This window comes from Anomalospiza imberbis, chromosome 34 (genome assembly GCF_031753505.1).
Source record: "Anomalospiza imberbis isolate Cuckoo-Finch-1a 21T00152 chromosome 34, ASM3175350v1, whole genome shotgun sequence".
Lineage (NCBI taxonomy): Eukaryota > Metazoa > Chordata > Aves > Passeriformes > Viduidae > Anomalospiza > Anomalospiza imberbis.
In genome coordinates this window covers 1,126,375-1,149,356 of record NC_089714.1, presented here as the reverse complement: position 1 = coordinate 1,149,356, position 22,982 = coordinate 1,126,375, and the positions used below count along the sequence as shown (strand labels likewise).

The 22,982-nt window shown below is 51.4% G+C and overlaps 2 protein-coding genes and 1 pseudogene across 5 annotated transcripts in view; 2 read left to right on the top strand and 1 right to left on the bottom strand.

Annotated features, from left to right (window-relative positions):
• Positions 1-22,982, bottom strand: part of LOC137464017 (zinc finger protein 850-like) — a 646,379-nt pseudogene that overhangs the window by 11,273 nt on the left and 612,124 nt on the right.
• Positions 1-22,982, top strand: part of LOC137464016 (zinc finger protein 850-like) — a 506,586-nt gene that overhangs the window by 2,873 nt on the left and 480,731 nt on the right. The window lies entirely within an intron of this gene.
• LOC137464021 (olfactory receptor 14J1-like) lies at positions 11,699-12,680 on the top strand. The gene has a single exon (XM_068175356.1). The coding sequence runs from the start codon at positions 11,699-11,701 to the stop codon at positions 12,629-12,631; it is 933 nt and encodes a 310-aa protein (XP_068031457.1). The 3' UTR covers positions 12,632-12,680.

Below are 22,982 nucleotides of genomic sequence, written 5' to 3'. Positions count from 1 at the left end.
GAGAAATGTCCCCCAACAGCCACCATAGATCCTCAAACCCCTGCAGGACCCCCAGACTTCTAGAATTCCTTCTAATAGAAGAGACTGGCAGCGCCTGGATCCCATCCCGACCCTGCAGATTGGACAGGTGGAATTGAACCTTAATGCAATTTGTCCCAAAAGATTAATGATGTAATACCAGATAAATCTCTATAAATACAGCTATGATTGATTCTGATCATTATTAGATAAAACGGTCTATTTACAACACAGAATAAAATTTAAAAAATAGTTATTTACTCCTCAATATAGGAGCTATACCAATTATAGACTTTTCTGCTCTAGGAAGCAATTTTGACGTCACCAGGGCCTTGCGGGAGTGGTTTGAGCCCACTGCAGGCAGAGCCTCCTGCTCCAGCAGGAACTGCCTTTCCTGTGCCAGGAGCAGGGCAGGTCCCGCTGCAGGAAAAGCCCCAGGCCAGCCCCAGCACAGGGAAGGCCTCGGGCACAAGGGCAGAGTGCCATGCTGGGAGCTGTGCCAGGGAGAGCCTGAGGCACCAAAGGCACCTTGGCAGCAGCAGCTTCTTGCAGGTCATGGCCAGAAGCCTCCCTTGGCAAGCCGGCCTGGTGGCCAGCACTGCAGTGTCACTGTTGAGTAAGAAATGTCACAGGCTCATCAGAAGGCTGATTGGCATAATGTGCCATATGTTTGGAACTGCTCCTTTTTATATGCTGTTCCGATCCAGGTAGATAAAATCCCAGTGGCACATATCAGAGGTTTGTTAGGGAAGACAGTGTGGATCAATTCTGCCTCGAGTACAGACAAACGTATTCGTGGGATTGTCTTTGCTCAGGGATCGGGTTGTACATGGTGAATAATGCAGAAATATGGAAGAACTCGATGTGTACCTCAGGGAGATCTCATATGCAAATATCACTGTTGGATGTTACTGCCACTGTCTTTACATTAAACCACACCGACATGAGACAGAAGGAAATGTATAAGTGTCGAAGGTTTGTGCAAGTGATATAGAAGGAAATGTGTGTCAAAGGTTTGAGCAAGAGAGATGGAAGGAAATGTGTCTGAGTAAGTGAAAGATGGAAGTTTTTACCTGATGAAGTTTTTACATGACGTTTGGTAGTATGTTGACGATTCGGAGATAAGGGGTGGAATGTCCTAGGGTGACGTTATGGTGCTTGCATCCCCAATCGTGTGTTCTGTTTATGCTTGATGTTATGTTCTGTGCCTTCAGGACTGGCTCCAAAAAGTGAAGGTTTGTTTTGTCTTGTTATCAGCCAGCTCACCTCCCCTCACAGTAGTGTCTAGGAGAGAGGCTAGGGCTTGCTGGCTTTCTTGCTTGCTTGCTGGCTTGCTTGCTTTCACTTTGCTCTTGCTCCTGCTTTTTGCTTTTGCCCTTGCTTTTGCTTATTAGTTAGTTTAGCTGGGCAATCCAATTTTTTCCCTGGACTGTTTTTTTTCTTTCCCTTTCCTGAATACCATTTGAACCTGCTCAGGACTGGGACCTGGGAAACACCAAGACACACCGAGAGCCAGCATTTTGTGACCTGCAGCAGCCATCCCCAGCACCGGAGACTGAGAACTGGGCACCACTCCCAGCAGAGACTTTCTGAATTTGTCACCTCTTCAGAGCGTAGAAAGACTATTTGTCATCTGGTGTTGCTCATTTTTTGTGCTGGGGAGTGCTTTGCCTGCTCAATAAAAAGGTTGTTTCCACTACTCTCTGAGGAAATTCTTCCTGAACCAGGTGGGGGAGGGCCCGTGGGGGTTTGCTTTCTGGGGGCTCATTCTGAAGGTTTTCTCCCAAATTTGCCCAAAACCAGGACACATTACTACATAAGCAGGCTGTTCTTTGGTGAGATCCAGCAGGGCCCTGTTCAGCCTGTGCTCAGCAAACTGACTGGCCATGAGCCACTGGTGGATGTACCTCACCATGGCAGGCTCCTGGAGAAGGCACGGGGAGACTTGGAAAGCTGCCAGAGGGAGGAATGTCCCCAGCTTCCCCAGAGAAGTGCTTCCCTTCCCACCCCACTGCCATGGCCTCAAAGGCTTCCAGTGAGCAGTAGGCATGGCTTGGGAGGCCAAGCAATTCCTGGGAGGATCAAACCCTGGCCACAGGCTGCTTACTTGCTTTGGATTGCAAATCCCCTCCTCTACAAGCATATCCAGCAGGGCAGCACACGTCTCCTGTGCAGGGCCAGCTCCAGCGCCTTCTTCCTCTTCCTCCACCCAGGCCAGCTTGGGCACTCTCGTGGGTTTCTGCTCCATGTCAGTGACTGGATTTGTGACAACTTGCAGGAGAGATGCCTCGGAAAAGCTCTGAGTCAGCAAGGCCTGCAGTCGTGCCTGGAAGGCACCTTCAAAAGAGAAGCCTCAGGAAGGCTACAGGACAGCAAGTCCTGCACTCTGGTCTCGAGGGCTCCTGCCACAAGGACAGGAGACTCCTGTCAAGGATTGTGGTCTGGCCTCGAGGGCACCGGTGGCAGGGATGGGAGATTCCTCTGGGGCATAGAGTCCCACGGTCTGCCCTCGAGGACACCTGCAGGAGAGAAGCCTCGGGAAGGCCACAGGTCACCAAGTCCTGTGGTCTGGCCTCGAGGTCAGCTGCAGGAATAATGCCTCGGAAAAGCTCCGGGTCAGACACGAACGAGTGCGCTGTGTGGGAGCTCCTCACGGCACCGCTCTGTCCCGTCCTGTCCCGTCACGTGCTCCGAGCACTGTGGCATGGTCTTGTCACTGCCAGCTCCTATGTCACCTCGTGTCACAAAGGGCCCTTGGACACGCTGTCCCGTTCCATGCCACGGTGACCGTGCTGCACCGTGTCACAAAGGGCCCCTGCACACACTGCCCCCTGCCCTGGGGCTGCCCCCAGCCCACCCAAAGTGGCTCAGGTTGGAAGGAATCCCTCACCCCAAGTGTCTAAGACAGCCCAACAGGATCTTTAGGAACGGCTCAAACCCTCAGCAAACGCTGCCCTGCTCTGCGAGCTCAGAGCAGCAGGAGCCCCTGCAGCTGCTGACGCAGCCGCGCTGGGAAGGGCACGGGGCCTTCACAGAAACTGGCACGGCCTCCTCGGGACACGTCCCATGTGGTGGCCATCCTAAGCACAGCTGTGTGACACAGACGAGGAACGTGTGGGCCAGGGCAGGAATGCTGCTCTGACCCCTGGGACCTGGGAAGCACTGACATCAGCAGGTGTGGCAGAGTCCCCACCAAAGCAGAGTTCCCCCAAGCCCTGGCAGCACCGGTGCCCATCTCCTGCCCCAGAGACCTCCGCCCTGAAATGGCTTCTCTGCCAGAGGGCAGCCAAAGCCAGTGTGCACAAGGGGCTGTGCTCTGTCCTACAGGGGCTGTTGGCAGGAGCACCTGGAGCAACAGCTGGCAACACTTGGTCTCTGTCAGAAGCTCTTACTCCGTGCTGAAATTATTTTCTCATTGAAGTAATTACTTTCTGCACAAAAACACCTTAGCTGCGAGGGCACAGAAGAATCTGACATTTTAGAATCCTCAGTTCAGGAAAACTTTACTTCCCATTGCTCAACTCAAGTAGTTTCAAAAAGTTACAAACTTCCCAAATTAATTTGAATAACCTGAGAAGGTGAAGAGTTGGAATTTTGCTTCCCATCTCAATGCAGCAACTCATTTGCCTTAATGTCATCCACTGAGAGTCACTTTACAGAACAGAGCACTACACAGAGGCAAAAAAAGAGGTCATTCTTTGGTTTACAAACGGTTTTCTATGAAGGAATGGTAATATCCTAATTCTCTTAAGGAATAAAAGCTCTCAAGAAATGAGAGTCCACTCAGTGGTACAATAGTAGCCCAAAGAAATGAATAGATGGCAAAAGGGCGAATCCTCCCCCTGGTACAGAGATCTGAGTGGCCAGTAAAGTACAGCTCTGCCCTCCTGTTCCCTGCAGGACAATCAGGACCATGAAGAGGAAAAGTCACAGATATTCCTTCTGCCCTCCCTAACCAAAGCTGTGCCAAAGCACAGATGCTGCCTTCAAACTGACTCAAATTCCAGCCTAGACCTCTCACCTTCCAGACAACTCCTTCTCCAACACCCCACCAGCACCAAGCCCCCCAAACTCCCACACAGAAGCCCTCAACACCCCGCCAGGAGCCCCAGCTGTCCCCGTTCCTCCGCAGAGCTTTCCCACCCTCCAGCAGACGCCCTGGTTCCCTGCAGGTGCCGTGGGATGGCACTCAGGAGGATCTGCTCCAAGGCCTTCCCCTGGAGCACGCTCAGGCTGCCAGGCCTATGGATCCTGGATCATCCTTCCCACCGAGCCTTCCTGTGCACGGCTGCTCCATTTGCACCTTTGCGCTCAGCTCGGACTTCTCCACTTCACCAGGAGTGCTGGGAAAGGATGGAGAGCAGCCTGGCAAGCTCTTTCTGCAGCTCCCTCTTTACCCTCGGGGAGGGAGAACATTCCACAGGAAAGCAACTGGTGCCACAAGGAGCGGGTGGCCTCAGGCACCTTTGGGGATGGAACAAGGCCTTGGTTTGACATAAGTAAGCACAAGCAATTCACATGAGTAAACAAGTAATTAGCACAGACATACCTAAGTACTTAGCACCAGTTAGCATAACAAAAACCTGATGGCCTAACTTGACATGAGAGTGACCTGACAAAAAGCTTTAGACACAGTCTACCAGAAGAACTAAGGGCAAGTGTGGAATCAGCCCTGTGCAGGGAAGCCCTGAGGAAGACTTTGTGCTGCTTTGGGGCATCGAGACCGCTCCTGGCCAGGGCCTGGACATCAGCTTCAAGTATGGGAATCTGACACAATGTATTTCCAACCGCCTGCCTATGGAATCACCTCAGCAGTGTAAAGATGGATGGTGTTTTTGATACAACTCCTACATCAACCCACTGAAATTTATATGTGGCAGAGAAACACTTTAGTGGGGTGCTGACCCCTGCCCTCCTGCCAGGTCAATAAAAGGGCTTTTGGCTGAAAATGCATTTGTCAGCTGATTTCTTTGAATGAGGGAGACCCCTCAGGACTGCTGTATCCTGAGGGAACACCGTTGGCCTTGGCCTGCAGGCACCTGCACAAGCTTAAAATCAGCTGCCTCAGCTTCCAGGACCTCTCTTGGCCAGCATCCTGACGTGAAGAAATTAGGTGGGAAGAAGACAAGAAGCAAATTTTGGAGCTTTAAAGCAAAAATTAGTCAGTGCAGCAGCACTGAGTCTTCCTGCCTTAGACAAACCCTTCTATCTGTTTGTGGATATAGAAAAAGGGGCAGCACATGGAGGGTTAGCTCAGGACCGGGGAGGATCCAGGAAACCAGTGGCCTGTTTATCAAAACTGCAAGACCCTGTCAGCTGGGGGTGGCCGACCTGCATTCAGGCGGTGGCAGCGAGCGCCCCACTTGTAGAAGAAAGCAAAAAATTAACCTTTGGGGGAAAACTGAAAATATATACCCCACACTAAGTAAGGAATATCCTCAGCTAAAAGGCTGAGCAATGGCTCACTGATTCCCAAGTACTAAAATATGAAGCCATCTTAATAGATAATGGTTTAGAGCTAGATGTGAGTAACCAACTCAACCCTGCCCAGTTTTAGATGGAAAACCAGATGAGGAATTAATACATAATTGCCTAGAAGTTATAAACTATCAAACTAAATTAAGAGAGGACCTAACAGATCAACCACTCCAAGGTGGAAAACGATTGTACATCAATGGATTTTCACGGGTAATCCAGGGCACAGGGTATTGGGGTAGGCTATAGCAGATGAAGAGTTAGTGGCCCTAGAAAAAGGAAAGTTACCTTCCAACTGGTCAGCCCAAGCATGTGAGTTGTATGCCCTAAAGTGAGCTCTGGAAATATTCACACAGAAAAGAGAAACAATATATACAGACTCAAAATATGCTTTTGGAATAGTGCACTCCTTTGGAAAAAATTGGGAAAAGAGTGAGCTATTAAATTCAAGGGGAAAGGAACTAAAAACTTATTTTAGAAGTGTTAGAAACTTTACAATTACCAGAAGAAGTGGCAGGAGTATATGTTAAAGGACATAAAAAAGGGGTGACTCAAGAAGCACGAGGGAACCATTTAGCAGATTTAGATGCTAAGAATTCACCTGAATCAGGGACAGAAAAACTAATGATAGCATTAACCCCTATGAGAGAAATGGAAGAAGTCTGCATATTCAGTGAGACAGAAGAGAAAGAATTCCTCAAAACAGGAGCCAAGAAAGATAACAAAGGGAAGTGGAGATTTTACCAGATGGGAGGCAAATGTTGAATAAACCCCTTGGCAGGAAAATGCTGGAAGGCATACATGGGACAACACACTGGGGTACACAAGCGCTAAGTGATCAATTTCTAAGGGACTGGGGCTGCATAGGAATTTTTGGGATAGCTAAGCAGGTAATTGAAAGGTGTGTGATATGCCAACAAGTAAATGAGAAGGTCATGCGGAACACACCACGGGAGGGCGAGAACTAGCCTTACAGCCCTTTCAAAACATCCAAGTAGACTTTACCGAGCTTCCTCAGGTACAACGGTGGAAGTTTTTGCAAGTGATAGTAGGTGACCTGACTCATTGGGTAGAGGCGGTACCCACGGTTAAAGCCAATGCCAATGTTGTGAGTAAAACACTTCTAGAATCAATCATTCCCCGATATGGGATGGTGAACAGGATTGATTCAGACCAAGTGTAAGAGGCCATCTGAAGCCCCCACATTTGCCTACCGATTGCCACGAGGAGAAACCCCTTCCCCCCTGCAGTACTGGCTTGGAGAGAGCAGCAGTGTGGGTGCAGTTGCTGCACCGTTACGTTAGCTGTTCCAAACAAGGCCTGGCAAGGACTTGGCAAGGAGTTGGCAAAAACTTGGCAAGGAATCGGCAAGGACCTGGCATGAACCCAGCAAGGAACGGCTTATTGCATATTTGCCCACTCTCCTCCTGAAGCTGAATGAACTTTTGGGGTGACCCTAGTGGTCTCTCACTGAAGACCTCTCATCTGCCCCGTTACCACTGTGACAGACGGACGGAGATCAAAAACCCTCCTCCCAAGGACTGAGACTGAGACCCCTACCACAGGGAGTGCGGAAACCACTAATGACATGACCTGTTCTTCTTCAGTAATTCCAATGGACTTATTCTTCATTGTGTTTGTCCTGCTTTGGTGGTTTCAGTGGACTCACTTGTTCCCCTGCAGCAATTACAATAGACTCTCATTGTCCTGCACATTCCCCCCTTTTTTCCTCCGTGGACTATAACTGGACCCCTGAGTTGACCAGAACTTCGAAGACTTCCCCGACACGACCAGACGGATCCCCATCGTCCGGACCACTGAGGATCTCGCCTGTGTTGGTAGCTATTCCCATCCCCCTCTTTTCTCTCTCTCTCTTTATCCTTTTATCTCCTTTCTGATCCCCACTATCGCATTTACTGCTTTGGCCCCTAATAAAGGTGCATTTGTTGTGATTAACTGATAGTCCCTTGTTGTTTGCCTTTTTGCACTTTTGGGATCAGTGAAAAGAACCATCACGACACCCCGCACAAGCGGATCGTGACACCAAGGAGCTCATTTCACCTCTAAAATATTGCAAAAAGTTGTGCAAACCCTGGGAGCAAATGGGAATTACACAGTCCATGGCATCCACACAGTGCTGGTCACACTGAGAGGATGAATCAAACTCTTAAAAGGGCTCTAGATAAGCTGATGATTGAAACCCAAATGTCATGGATGAAATGTCTCCCTTTGTCCGTATTATGACTTACAACTCATCCCAAGTCAGATCTGGGGGTGTCACCCTATGAAATGATATTTGGGTTACCCTTTTTGACCTCACCCCAGAGGGTTGCCACCTATGAGGAAGGGGAAGCCAATACCAAGAAATACGTTATGTCTATAGCAGAAACCTTAGAAGGGCTAAGACATAAAGGGGCAATTCCTCAAACAGCCACCCTGGATTTCAGAGTCCATAGCATTAATCCTGGGGATTGGGTGATGATCAAGTCATGGAGAGATCAGCCTTTAACTCCTCAGTGGGAAGGTCCCGTTCAGGAACTGCTCACCACCGAATCGGCCGTGTGAACTGCAGAGTGGGGATGGACTCATGCCCACAGATGGACTCATGCCAACAGAGTTAAAGGCCCAGCAGGAAAAACACAAAGAATGCACTACATATAACATCCAGACCAGGTGAAACGAGACTGAATCTCAGGCAGAGACTGAAAGACAACCAGAAAAACACCAAGACGCCCAAAGTCAAGCTTCCACCAACCAGTCTGAGAACTGTCTTCCTGTTTTAATGGGTGAGAATTACCAGCACCTGTTGAGGAGAAGTACACAAGGGACTGTAAAAGGTAATGGGACAGCTTCTTTAAGAAAGTAAGAAAAAGGAAGGAGGGCAAGACCCCTTTGTTCACTTCCAAGAAGATGGCATAGCCCTGCTGTGGGTAGCAACCCCGTAGGCATGGTAAGGTAGGGACAAAAGGCCATATCGGACCACTGTCATTCCCCAACTGTCTTTGAATACAACAGGGACTGGAGGGCGAGACCGAGCTGGCCTCTGGACCCCTAAGGTACACTGACTATGGGTAACAACCACATAGGCATGATAGATGGGAGTCAAAGCCATCCTGGACCTCTGTTAGGCCCTTTTGTCCATTCCAAATAGGTGTGTCTAAGGAAAACCTGAGATTTTTCTCCTGTTCCCACTGTCCTTGTCCACATCAACAGATGCTAGTATGACTCTTTCAAGAGAGAGAAAATTTTTACTTAAATGTTCGAGCAAAATGACTTATAGAAAAAGAACATGGGGGTTTGTTATAGATGAGTAATCCTATGGTTGACTCTCACAGTTAAGGGGTGAATATTAAGTATATGTTAAGAGAAGCTGTGTAGGTGTATAGTTATCTTTCCCTTCCCCCTTGCATTGTTATCATGGAATGCCCTCAGTAGTCAGGGCATTTGGGATGGTCGGCTTGTTGCTACGGCAGCGCCTGAGCTCCAATCAAGCTGTAAGAAAGTGATCTCCACCACTGGACAGCGAAGGAGGAGTGGATTGACAAGACTTTGGGAGGGGCTGGAGGTATTAAAGACAGAACATCCATTTTGTAGATGAGCACATGGTGACTGAATCCTTTGCTCCTGGTGCTGTATTCTTTACTTGATTCACTCTTCTGTTGTATTTTGATAAGGTCTTAATAAACCAGTTAAATTTTTGAAAGTGAAAATTGTTTCTCATATGGGGTTGGGGAATGTGGGGTAAGGTGTCCACACTGGGTCAGACCTCAAGGTAAAACTTCTCTGACCTGGCCAGACCTCCTTAGGAGTGGTCCTACATCAATATCAATCACAGAATGCTGCAATCAGCTCTTCTCTAAAGAGAACAGTAATAAAGACACTCTTTAAAATAGGAATACATATTTCTTAGACGTTCTTTGAAATATTTCTCCATAACTGTAAAAGGAAATCTTCTTAATGAACTACAATGGAGCAGAGGGAGATCAAGGCACAGCCATGGTTTGTCTGGACTTCCTTGATCCTAATGAGCCCCGTGGAGCATTTGGAGCTGAGCCCTTGAACCTCAGGGCCTGAGAGGAGATTGCACAAACCTGTCCAGGAGTCAAAGTCAGAGAAAAAACCCAAACTGTCTCAAAGCATAAATGGGACCACTGAGGTCCATCCCCAACACAGGCTCCTCATGGACTCCTTGGAGGAGAGAATTGGAGGCCAGGATGGCACAAAAATCTCACAGAGACTCAGAGTGAAAAGGACAATCCAAAGTACCTTAAACTCCTTGAGTATCTCAAAGCATTAATGAGCCCCACTGAGTGTCAGTACAAAGCTCTCAAGGGACTAATTGAAACAGATAATTTCAGGCTGTGACTGTTCAATCTTTCTCACAGAATCTGTATCAAAAGGGAAACAGCAAGTGCCATAAAAGAACTGAAGTACCTTGAAGCAATAATGAGCCCCACTGAGTGTTGTTCCTGACAAAGCCTCTCCAGGGACTAATTACAGCAGATAATTGGAGGCCAGGATTGCACAAAGCTCTCAGAGACTCCAAGGCAAAAGCCAAAGCCAAAGTGCTTTGAAAAACCTGCACTCCCTGGGAGCATGAAGGAGCCCCCAGGGCCATTCCTGAGCAAGGCTCCCCAGGGACTCCTTCCAGCAGATCCTTGAGGCCACTGGGATGTGGGCTAGGGGGGGATGCTGAGGGCAGAACAAGGGGGTGACAGTGCCCAGCCTGGCTGGGGCTGTGCCAGGAGGCCCCAGTGCCTCAGGACAAGGTGTCTCCTGACAGCCCTTGGTGGCACAGACCCTGCTGTGCCCCTGGGCACCAGGACTTGGCTTCTCTTTGTCCCCACCTGTCATCAGTGCCTCCAGTTCTCTGCCCTGCCTGGGGCCTGGGGACACTTTCTCAGTCGTGTCCCTCAGTGGGACCCATTAAAAGTCAAAGAAACTTTGGAGTTGGATTCTGACTTGGAGTTCTGGAGAGGTTTCTGCAGCTCCCTCTCAGGGCCTGATGTTCAGGGCCTGAGCACAAAGCCCCAGAGGGTCATTAAAGTCCTTGTGCTGTGTCTGTGCTGCTGAGCTGGGCCGGGCTCCTGGCACAGAGGGTGATCCTGGCAACCAAGGAGAGCTTCAAAAGCACATTTCTCTGGATGAGCAGCTCTTCTCCCAGCCCAGCAGGGCTGGGGCACTGCCTGCAGCCAGCCCGGGCACAGCACAGAGGCACAGAGAGCTTCCATCAGTCAGGGCTGGGAAGGTGCTGAGAAGTGCCTGGGGCAGAATCACTGGCAGCCCTTGGCACAGGAACCTCTGGCTGCAGGACAATGCAGCTGCAGCTCCTGGAGTGATCTCCTACAGCTGGAACATCCCAATGCCCACAGACCCTGTGAGTACATTCTCTGATCATCTCTTGTGCAGAGCAGCCAGGGGTGCCCAGGGCTGTCCTGCAGAGCAGGGTCCTGCAGCCCAGGGTGCTGTGCTGGGCCAGGGACTGTGCTGCGTGCCAGGGACAGCTCTCAGCCGGCCCGGGGAGCTGCTCCCAGCACTGGGGGACAAGATGTGGTTGGATGGAAACAGCTAGTAGGGTTTGGAAGTGTTCTCCTTGTGTGGTGAGGATGCTGCATTGTGCAGGACTGCTCCCAGCATGGCATTTAACTGTAGAACATTTCCAAGCAGATTATACAGAGAGCACCGCAAGTCAGGGGCGGCATAAAAGGGAAAATCCTTCTTTTTTAATCTACTGATCTGTGTTGATTGGATGGGAAATTGCACATAGATATTCATCTCTCAGTTCAGGCTGAGAAAAATAAAAAAGTTTTCTCTCAGATCTGAATAAACCAGTCAGTGACAGAAATCAGCACAGGGCCCCTTAGAGGCAGCATCACTGTCGCTTTTCCAGCTGCCTCAGGGTTTCTCTGATGTTGCCATCTGAGCCTGCAGAGCCAGAGCTGCCCCTGGGCAGTGCCTGAGCTGGGAGGGGTCTGCAGGGTAGAGCTGAGCCCCCAAGGCTGGGCTGGGCTCTGGCTGCACTGGCAGGGCCCAGCCCTGGGCACAGGGAAGCAGCTGCTGGCAGGGACAGCTCCAGGCAGCAGAGCCCTGGGCAGGCAGAGGGTGGAAAGTGCCCCCAAGCTGGGCTGGGATATTTAAAGTCCTCTCCAAACCCCACTATTCCATGATTACTTTTCTTACAGGACCCCATGTGCAGTCACAGCCAATGTCCAACAGCAGCTCCATCAGCCACTTCCTCCTGCTGGCACTGGCAGACACGCGGCAGCTGCAGCTCCTGCACTTCTGCCTCTTCCTGGGCATCTCCCTGGCTGCCCTCCTGGGCAACGGCCTCATCATCAGCGCCGTAGCCTGCGGCCACCACCTGCACACGCCCATGTTCTTCTTCCTGCTCAACCTGGCCCTCAGCGACCTGGGCTCCATCTGCACCACTGTCCCCAAAGCCATGCAGAATTCCCTCTGGGACACCACCACCATCTCCTACACAGGATGTGCTGCTCAGGTGTTTCTGCTTATCTTGTTCATGGGAGCAGAGTTTTCTCTCCTGACCATCATGTGCTACGACCGCTACGTGTCCATCTGCAAACCCCTGCACTACGGGACCCTCCTGGGCAGCAGAGCTTGTGCCCACATGGCAGCAGCTGCCTGGGCCAGTGCCTTTCTCAATGCTCTGCTGCACACGGCCAATACATTTTCCCTGCCCCTGTGCCATGGCAATGCCCTGGGCCAGTTCTTCTGTGAAATCCCCCAGATCCTCAAGCTCTCCTGCTCCAAATCCCACCTCAGGGAACTTGGGCTCATTGCTGTTAGTGCCTGTTTGGCATTTGGTTGTTTTGTGTTCATGGTTTTCTCCTATGTGCAGATCTTTAGGGCCGTGCTGAGGATCCCCTCTGAGCAGGGACGGCACAAAGCCTTTTCCACCTGCCTCCCTCACCTGGCCGTGGTCTCTCTGTTTGTCAGCACTGCAGCATTTGCTCACCTGAAGCCCCCCTCCATCTCCTCAACATCCCTTGATCTGGTCCTGTCAGTTCTGTACTCGGTGGTGCCTCCCACCCTGAACCCCCTCATCTACAGCCTGAGGAACCAGGAGCTCAAGGCTGCAGTGTGGAGACTGATGACTGGATGGTTTCAGAAACATTAAACTGCTGGCCAGTTTCTGCAAATCACTTGAAATAAAAATCATCTTTGATACTTCTTGTTGGTTTCATTTTGGAGGTTCATATTTTGTTTTACTTTTTTCATACTGTCCACAAATAAAAAATACACTCTGTGCCATTTCTCATTTTGTTTCTCTTCACCTTCCCTGTGGCCACAGACTGTGTCAATGAGGAGCTGTGCTCTTACTGCCTTTAAAGGAACTCAAGGAACTCCCAGCAGAGTTTTCTGCAGAGATGCCCTTTTGTTGCCTTCTCTGGAGCTGCAGCAGCAATGTCTGTGTGCAGAGCTGGGGCAGATCAGTGCTGGCACAGCAGCTGTGCCCAGCAGCAGCAGCACTTGGTGTTGCCAGTGCTGCTCCCGTGGCCCTGCCCCGCTGCCCTGGTGGCCCTGGTGTTGCTGCAGGGCCTGAGTGCTCTCGGGGCCGGGCACAGTCCTGGGGGTGGCAGTGCCGGGGCTGCAGCAGGGACAGCCCATGGGCACTGCTTGGGCAGCGCTGACGCCTCAGGCCAGGGCCTGGGGGCTCCAGGCTCCTTGCCCAGGCTCTCTCAAGAACACGGCCAGGCCAATGCTCAGCACAGAAAACCCCCGTGAGCAGCCCCAGGCTGGCCGTGGGCAGGCTGGGGGCAAACAGCATGGCTGGTGCTCTGCAAGGGCCCTGGGGGAGACGGGAAGGAGCAGCAGAGCAGGGGCTGATCCATCCCCAGTGCGCTGGACAGCCCAGGGCAGCGTCCCAGAGCGTCCTCATGGAGCTGCCAACAACATCCCCCCTCTGCAGCCCTGGCCTCTCCCCCAGCTCACACAGGTGCCGCATCCTTGCAGGCACAGCCACGGCAGCGCTGGCTCAGGAGCCCCTGTTTGCATTGCACACAGCAGGCGGGAGCACCCCCATGCTGCTGCTGTGGGGACATGAACCTGAGGGAGCACAAATGCCATCAGCCCCTGGGGCCAGGAAGGGCTGGGGGACGCCAGGGAAACCACTCAGCTTTGTCCTGGCCTCTGCAGTCAGCCAGCAAGTTTGTTCCCATCAGCTGGGAGATTCCTGTCCCACTGCAGACGCTGTTGCTCAGAGCCAGGGCTGCCTGGCAGCCACCCCCAAACTGCCCGGAGCATTTCCTTGGCTTCACCTTTGCTTTGTTTTCTCTTTCCTAGTTGAAATTTCTTCCCATTGCCCACCCCTGTTCCCACCCCTGCAAACAGCCCATCCCTGTTTGCCCTTTCCTCTTTGGCCCCACTCCCCATTCCAGTTCCTGACTTGGCACCATGGGAACGGCCCTTGGGGAGCAGGATCATCCCACAAGTGCTGCAGGAATTGTCTGCAGGCTCCTGCAGTGCCTGGTGCTGCTCCCTTGCCAGAGGCAGCCCAGGCCAGGGGGGCACATCTGGGCTGCTGTGTCTGGCTGTGGGGCTCCCTGTTCTGGGCAGTGAGGAGGGGCTGCAGAGGCTCTGCAGGACTGACAGGATGGGCTTTGGGGCTGTGAGGAGAAGCTGAGGGACCTGGGCTGCTGGAGCTTCTGAAGAGGAGGCCCAGGGCTCCTCCTGCAACTGCTCCAAGGGTGGTTTCACAGAATCCCAGAATCAGCAAGGCTGGAAAAGACCTTGGAGATCATCAAGTCCAACCTGTGCCCTGACACCGCCTTCTGTCCTCTGAGCCTCCTCTTCTCCAGGATCAATAACCCCAGCTGCCTGAGCCACTCCTCACAGGACTTGTGCTCCAGACCCCTCACCAGCCTTGTTGCCCTTCTCTGGACACGCTCCAGCCTCTCCAGGTCCTTCCTAAATTGGGGGGCACAGAACTGGACACAGCACTCGAGGTGCTGCCCAACCAGTGCCCAGCACAGGGGAAGAATCACTGCCCTGCTCCTGCTGGCCACACCATTCCTGATCCAGGCCAGGAGCCATTGGCCTTCTTGGCCACCTGGGCACACTGCTGGCTCATGTCCAGCCTGCTGTCCATCAGTCCCTGCAGGTCCCTTTCTGCCTGGCTGCTGTCCAGCCACTCTGTCCCCAGCCTGTAGCGCTGCAGGGGTTGTTGTGGCCAAAGTGCAGGACCTGGCACTTGGACTTGTTAAACCTCACCTTGTTGGATTTGGTTCCTGGATCCAGCCTGTCCAGGTCCCTGTGAAGAGCCCTCCTAAGCTCCAGCAGATCAACACTCCCCGCCAACTTGGTGTCACCATGGTTTCATGAGGCCCCAGAATGTCCCAATGGTGTCCATGATTCCATGAGGCCTCCCAGTGTCACAATGTCCCTCTGGTGTCACGAAGTCCCTTGGATCCTTGGGCCCTGCAGTGTCACAATGGCACCGTGGTGCCCCAGGGCCCTGCAGTGTCACAATGGATCCTTGGTTCCATGAGGTCTGGCAGTGCAGCAATGCTCTCCTTGGTTCCCGCTGTCTCCCACACCTCCCACTGTCAGGCTATAGAAGGACACCTGGCTGATGAAGGGGAGTGGGAGTGGGTACCTACTCGAGGAGGTAATAATAAAAATCCCTCCCAACCCCTTCTCCCAAGCCAGGTGCCACTTCAGATTCGGTATGATCCCCTGGATCTGGAGAGTCAGCCAGATGGTTTAGAAGAAAATTATCTGCCCAGTGAGCCTCCCAGTTATGATTCATCTGTGAGACAGATCAGCACCTCTGACATCAAAAAGGAAAGAAGGGTAATCGTGGTGGGTGACTCCCTCCTGAGGGGAACAGAGGGCCCCATATGTCGACCAGACCCACCCCACAGAGAGGTCTGCTGCCTCCCTGGGGCCCGGGTACGGGATATCACTGACACACTGCCTGGGCTGATTCAGCCCTCTGATTATTGCCCACTGCTGATACCCCAGGCTGGCAGTGATGAGATTGAAAACAGGAGTGTCAGGGCAATTAAAAGGGACTTTAGGGCATTGGGTCAGGTGGTTAATAGGACAGGGGCACAGACAGTCTTTTCCTCAGTCCCTTTGGAGTCTGAGAGCAACGCTGAAAGCAATAGGAGAGCTCACATTATCAATGAGTGGATCAAGGGTTGGTGTCATTGGCCAAATTTCGGATTCTTTAATCATGGGGCAACTTTCACAGCACCTGGCCTGCTTGGACCAGACGGGTTCCATCTTTCTGTGAAGGGCAGAAGAATTTTAGCTCATGAATGGGCAGAAGTTGTTGAGAGGGCTTTAAACTAGGTCTGAAGGGGAAGGGGATGCAGCTGGGTTTTCTGGAAGCAGGCTCATGGGTGGTAAGCCTGAGTTAGGGGTAAAATCAGCAGCCCAGCTGAGGTGCATGTACACCAATGCACACAGCATGGGTGACAAACAAGAAGAGCTGGAGGCCATGGTGCCGCAGCAGAGCTGTGATGTAATTGCCATCACAGAAACAGGGTGGGACGACTCACATGGCTGGAGCGCTGCACTGGATGGCTGCAAGCTCTTCAGGAGAGACAGGAAAGGGAGAAGAGGTGGATGGGTGGACCTTTACATTGGGGAAGCTTTTGACGCCATAAGTATTGAAACTAATGACCATGAAGTCAAATGTCTATGGGTGAGACTTAGGGGGAAGGCCAACAAGGCTGACATCCCACTGGGAGTCTGTTTTCATTCACCCAAACGAGAAGAAGAGTTGGACAACTCATTCTATAAGCAGCTAGAGAATATTTCAGGATCATCAGCCCTTGTTCTTGTAGGCGACTTCAACCTGCTGGACATCTGCTGGGAACTCAATACAGCTGAAAAGAGGCAGTCCAGGAAATTTTTAGGGTTTTTGGAGGACAATTTTTTGTCGTAGCTGATGAGTGAGCCCACCAGGAGAGGGACTATGTTAGATCTGTGGTTTGTAAATAGAGATGGGCTGGTGGGAGTTGTGGTGGTTGGAGGTCACTTGGGGCACAGTCATCATGAAACTATAGAATTCTCAATATTTTGGGAAGTCAGGAGGAACACTAATGAGACTTTTACATTGGACTTCGGAGGGCAGACTTTGGCCTATTTAGGAGACTTATTCCAAGAGTTCCTCGGGAAGCAGCCCTTAAAAACAAAGGAGTTCAGGAATGGTGGGGCAGCTTCAAAACAAAGATCTCGAGGGCACAGGAACACACTGTCCCTGTGTGCCAAAAGACGAGTAGACGAGGCAAACGTCCAGTCTGGATGGGTAAGGAGGTTTTGAAGGAACATAGGAATAAAAAGAGGATGTATCATCTTTGGAATGAGGGTCAGGTCTCTCAGGAAATATTTAAGGGGCTTGCTAGGGCATGTAGGAAAGAAATTAGGGAGGCCAAACCTCAGTTTGAACTTAAAATGGCAACTTTTGTAAAGGATAATAAAAAAATGTTTTCACAAATACATCAATGGTTAAAGGAAGGGTAAGACCAACATTTGTTTTTTATTAGATGTGGAAGGGAATTTAATAATTGCAGATGAGGTGAAGGCAGAAGTGCTTAGTGCCATTTTTTTGCCTCAGTTTTTTATTGAGAAGATGATTTGCCTTCAGGACAAGTCTTCTCCTGGGTTGGTAGATGGTGCCAGGGAGCAGAATGGTGTACCCATTATCCAAGAGGAGGCAGTCAGAGAACTGCTGAGATGCTTGGATGTTCATAAATCCATGGGACCAGATGGGATCCACCCCAGGGTGATGAGGCAGCTGGCAGATGAGCTTGTGAAGCCGCTCTCCATCATTTAACAGCAGCCCTGGCTCACTGGTGAGGTTCCAGATGACTGGTGGCTGGACAGTGCCCAGGCAGAAAGGGACCTGGGGGCACTGGTCGACAGCAGGCTGGACATGAGCCAGCAGTGTGCCCAGGTGGCCAAGAAGGCCAATGGCTCCTGGCCTGGATCAGGAATGGTGTGGCCAGCAGGAGCAGGGAGGTCATTCTTCCCCTGTATTTGGCACTGGTGTACTTGGCATTCTTCCCCTGGAGTGGCACCGTTCCTCAAGTGCTGTGTCCTGTTCTGGGTTCCCGAATTTAAGGGGGACACAGAGGACCTGGAGCGTGACCAGAGAAGGGCAACAAGGTGGGTGAGGGGTCTGGAACACAAGTCCTGTGAGGAATGACTGAGGGAGCTGGAGTTGTTTATCTTGGAAAAGACTCAGAGGTGACCTTATCACTCTCTACACTCCCTGAAAGGTGGTTGCAGTCAGGTGGGGGTCGGTCTCTTTCTCCTCACAGCAACTGACAGGACCAGAGGACAGTGTCTTAAGCTGTACTAAGGAAAATTTAGGTCGGAGATCAGGAAAAATGTTTTTATGGAAAAGGTGATAAATTCCTGGAATTGTCTGTCCAGGGATGTGGTGGAGTCACCATCCTGGGATGTGTTTAAAAAAAGACTGGATGTGGCACTCAGTGCCATGGTTTAGCTGAGGTGGTGTTAGCGCATGGGCTGGACTTGATGACCTTAAAGGTCTCTTCCAACCCAGCAATTCTGTGATTCTGTGATTGTGTGACATCACAGACCAGGTTGTGACATCCTATAGTTGGCTGTGACATCCCTGGTTTATTATGTGACATCACAGAGCAGGCTGTGACATCACAGCATGCCTGTATGACATCACAGAGCAGAGCAAGCTGTGAGGTCAAAGAGTGTGCTGTGACATTATAGGGTGGCTGTGTTCCATCACTGAAGGTGTTGTGGCATCACAGGGTGGGTCTGTGAGCCCACAGAGGTGCTGTGTGACATGACAAGTGAGTTCTGCCATCACAGAGCAGGCAGTGACATCACAGAGCAGGCTGTGACATCACAGAGGAGGTTGTGATGTCACAGAGAAGGCTGAGACAATACAGAGTGGGTTGTGACATCACAGAGCTGACTGTGAAATCACAGAGCAGGCTGTGACATGACAGCGAGGCTGCATAACATCACAAAGGTAGCTGTGACATCATAGAGCTGGCTGTGACACCACAGGGTGTCTGTGACATCACAGGCTGGGCTGTGACATCACAGGGCAGATTTTGTGACATCACAGAGCAGACTGGGACCTCAAAGAGCAGGCTGTGACATCACAGGGCACCAGTATGAAATCACAGGTGGCCTGATACATTTCAGAGTGGGCTGTGTGACATCACAGGGGCTGTGTGACATCACCGGGGCTGTGTGAGGTCACTGGGGAGGTCACTCCACCCCAGCCCCCCCTCCCAGTTCCCCCAGAGAAGTCCAACGCTGCTCGTGCACAGAGGCGTCCCCTGTCCCCCCGGGTCCCCCCGCCCCTGGTGCCGCAGCCTCCCCCAGAGGATGTTCCACGAGATCGACCCCAGAGCCTGACACGGGGACGGGGGCCGGGGCTGTTGGGGGTGGGACAGGGGGACAGAGACCCCCCAGCAGCGTCCCCGTGTCCCCCAGGGCCAGAGCCTGGGCCAGGGCTCCTTCACCCTGTTACCAATGAGGGCTTGAGAGCGCTGAAAAAATCCCCAGCAAGGGATCAGCAAAAACCAGATTTAATATTAAGTGACAGCACCACAAAGGTCCTTGGCAAGAGTCACTCTGCTCCTGCCTGGACACTGTGGCCACACCAAGGAAACAAAGCAACAACAAAACCAAACAGAATCCAGGCAATCAAACCAGAAATGAACCGGGAACTAGGGCTTTCCTTCCTATGGAAAAGAACTGTCATTCTCGTCCAGGTGCCCATGGCCACAATTGGGATTTCACCTCCAACACTGCCTGTTGTGACAGACTGGAGGAGATTGTTGGCTGGAAACATTTCATGTGTGGGGAGGAAGGGGCAGGTCCAGCCTTGCCCTGCCCTGGAACCCCAGCCCTGCTCCGCCCTGGAACCCCAATCCCCCCAGAGCCTCTATCCCAGCCCAGCAGTGTCTGCCAGTCCCTGGCACAGCACAGGCAATGCTCCACAGCCACCTCTGGAGCCCCCAGCCCAGCTCCTGAGTGACCAAATGACCCCAAGTCCCACCTGGGGGAAGGGCCCAGGAACACCAAGGGGTATTTATGGCTGAGCACAAGGCAAGCACACATCTTGATCCTACCACCTCTTGGAATTTCTATTTTTTTGAGAACCACTGGAATCTAGGAGTTGGTAGCTCTGTGTGTGCTTCTCTAAATCTTATTTTTCTCTATTTCTGTGTCTTCTTGTGTATTTTGATTAACTTAAAATTGAACAGGATTGGAGTTTGTGAAGTTGAATGGGCCAAGTTAATGCTCTGAGAAGTGTTTTTGTTGATTAAATGTTGTATAAGACCTTCTGCCAATTTTTTTCTGATTTTCTAAAGTTCCCAAAAAAGGCTGTTTTGTTGTTTGGAGCTCCGGAGAATCTCTTGTTGGTATTTCTCCAGTGCATCCAACTCAGAGGACACAAACAATTGTAATTCCTTTTAAATGTCTCCTTGAGAGAGTTGTTTGGGGGATGGGAGTCAGGGCTTGTGTGTCCTGCTTGGCACAGCCCAGGCAGGGCTTTCACAGCCACATTCCACACTCCATTTCCCAGCTGGAGCCGCTGGTGCCTCTGAGTTCTGCTGCCCCAGCCCCAGGGACGCTCTCCTTGTCTGCCCATTCCCCCACGGTCTCTGGGCAGGGATGGCCTCAGTGGGGGCTGCTGACATCCTCAGCAGCTTGCAGCGCCCTGGAGCCACCTCCGGCCATGGACAGCGGCCAGCGGCGGGGAATGCCCCGGGGTGAGGAGGGAGGACAACCAGCAGAGCATCCCCCCGGGGCAAGACAGTGCCGGGATCAGACAGGAGGAGCACGGACCCCCACCGGAGCATCCTCCAAAGGTAAGGTGTTTTCCAAAGTAAAATTGGCAAAAAATCTTATTAAATTCTGTGGCTGATCTTTGCTGTCCCCACGAGTCACTCGCCACCCACACGAATCATAAAGTTCCCCCTCAAAAGTGGGACTGGGAGCACACAGACCCTTCCCCATAGTCTAGGGACCCCCAGAAGACCCCTCTCTATGGACTGGCCACCCCAGAAATGGGGCTAGGACCTCCAAAGAAACCTCCCCATTACCCTAAAACCCCCCAAAATGGTGCTGGTACCCCCAGAGACCCATCCCCATGGGACTGGAACCACCACAGACCCATCTCCATGAACCTACAACCCCCAGAAATGGGACAGGGACCCCCAGAGACCCCTCCCTATGGGCCTGGGATCCCCAGAATGGGGCTGGGACTCCCCCCATGTGAGCCACGCCCACTCCCTGCCTTGCCCCTCCCCCAGCGTCAATCCAACCAATCAGCGCCTGGAACAATCAGTGCAGGAACGCCTTCTGCATCATCCAATCAGATCGCACTCTCATTCTGGCCCCACCCCTTCGTTGTGACATCACAAGCGGCCTTGACACTCAGCCCCTCACCACTATGACATCACTGCACTCCCATTGGCTGTCGGCGGGAGGGCGGGGCTTGCCTGGACTATAAAAGGCGTGTGCTGGCACACAGGGCTCAGTGCGGGCCCGGCGATGGGAGCGGCGACGTTGGCAGCGTCAGAGCCCCGGGAGCGCCCCGGCGCCACCTCTGGCAACGGACGGCGGTGAGGAATGCCCTGGGGGAGAGGGGGGAGGACCCCGCCAGAGCATCCCATGGGACAGTGAGCACCGAGAGCGGCGGGGCATCGCCCTGGAACGAGGACTATGGAACTGGGAGGACCAGGGCAACCAGCGGAGCATCCCCGGGGCTGAGGAAGGAGAATACCAACATAGCATCCCCCGGGGGCAACAGGCATTTAGGGATTTTAGGGATTGGAGAGTGTAGTTTAGTATGTCACATGGATGAGAAGTTTAGGTTTTACAATTTTTAGCATATTGTAGATTGTTATAAACGCCAATCACTTGGTTTTTAAAATTTTAAAAGTTTAATAATAATAAAATGGTTATAAAAATAGTAATACAATTAGAGTAATGAAAATTTAGAGTTAGGACAATTACAAGACAATAAAAAGCAAAGAATTACGGATGTCCGGATGCTCTCGGGCACTTAAGCCCGATAAGCATGCCTTGTGAACAAAGGAATAATCTTTAAAAGCAGTAGCCTGTTGCATATTCATACATCTCATACATGATGCATAGATTCCTTGCAAATTAAGAACTTTTCTGGTTTTTGTCAACTTCTTCCCCTTAATCCTGGTGGTTCCATAAAGACAGAGAGAAGGTGGAAGAATGTTTGTCTTTTCCGATAAGGAGGCAGTAATTCTTTATGGGCCCCCATCATTGTCATCTCTGTGTGAAGAGTTTCTTCATTATCTCATCTCTTGCTTGAGCTAGTAAAAAAAAAAAACCCCACATACATAGGTTCTATTTTAACTACAAAACTACATATACCATACTATTAAAATGTTAATACAGCACTTCTAATTAATATAACATAATACATATAGTATTCAATTTAATATTTGCGAAAAGCCAATCATAAAATATGCATTTTTCACAACTAACACAGCAGGCAAAACGCCAAAGAGGAGGGGGGGTGAGCTCACTCTCACCCGACCTAAGCTGTAGTACGCGCCGGCGGCCACCCGATGTCACCAGAGGACACCAGGAAAAACGACGCACCACAGCTTTGGTCACCATGAAGAGACGAATTTATTTTTTCTGACTCCAATCATTTATAGTTCTCAAAAGGTGCAAGTGGATTGGAAGGTGAACGTGCCACCTCTCCAACGACACTGGACAAACTACCAGTCTATCAAATTTCTCCGCCTCTATGAAAGAATGCAAAACAATAGGTTGTTTACAGAAAGTTGTGTGAGAAAGCTCTCTACAAGAATGTAAATTCAGAAGGCTTTAGAAAATCCTAAGAAATCAGGGCCACATGGTCACAGTCAAAGTCAGCAGGCAAAAGAAAGGAATTGCTGAGGAATGATCTTGGATCAAGCCAAACATTTACAGTCAGGGCAGTCCATTGGTACAGATGGGGGTACACTCTGGGGGTGCAGCTAAGGCCATGAGGTCACAGCAGGCTCTGGGGTCACAGCAGGCTGAGGTCACAGCAGGCTCTGAGGTCCCAGAGGTGCCAGAGCCCCGTGCTTGCACAGAACCACAGAACCCCTTTTAGGTTTTTTTTGTTGTTGTTGACTCCCTGTGGGCACTTGTAGTTCTCCACCCCTGCTATTTTTAAATTCATCCAATTGCTTTTTCAGGGGACACTGGTTAACCCAGTGCCCAAGGTTCTTACAAAGCAGGCATGGCTTTGTGGGGTCAACCATTGCTGGTCCTCGCTGCTGCCCAGTGTGCCGCTGTGCTGATGGAACGGGCACTGGGCTGCCAACGGCGACTCTCTGTGGTGGCCTTGGCAGCAGCTTTGGTCTGGTGTCCTGAGCCACACTCCTCAGAGGCACTTTCCTGTTACAAACTAGAAGCACATCTTTTAGTGTGGGGGGGGTTCTAAAGGTAAGCTTAAAATCACAGCTCGACACTGTTCA

Bases quoted from the DNA above. Each gene is read 5' to 3' on its own strand.
- LOC137464021 (XM_068175356.1), top strand. From the start codon at position 11,699: ATGTCCAACAGCAGCTCCATCAGCCACTTCCTCCTGCTGGCACTGGCA.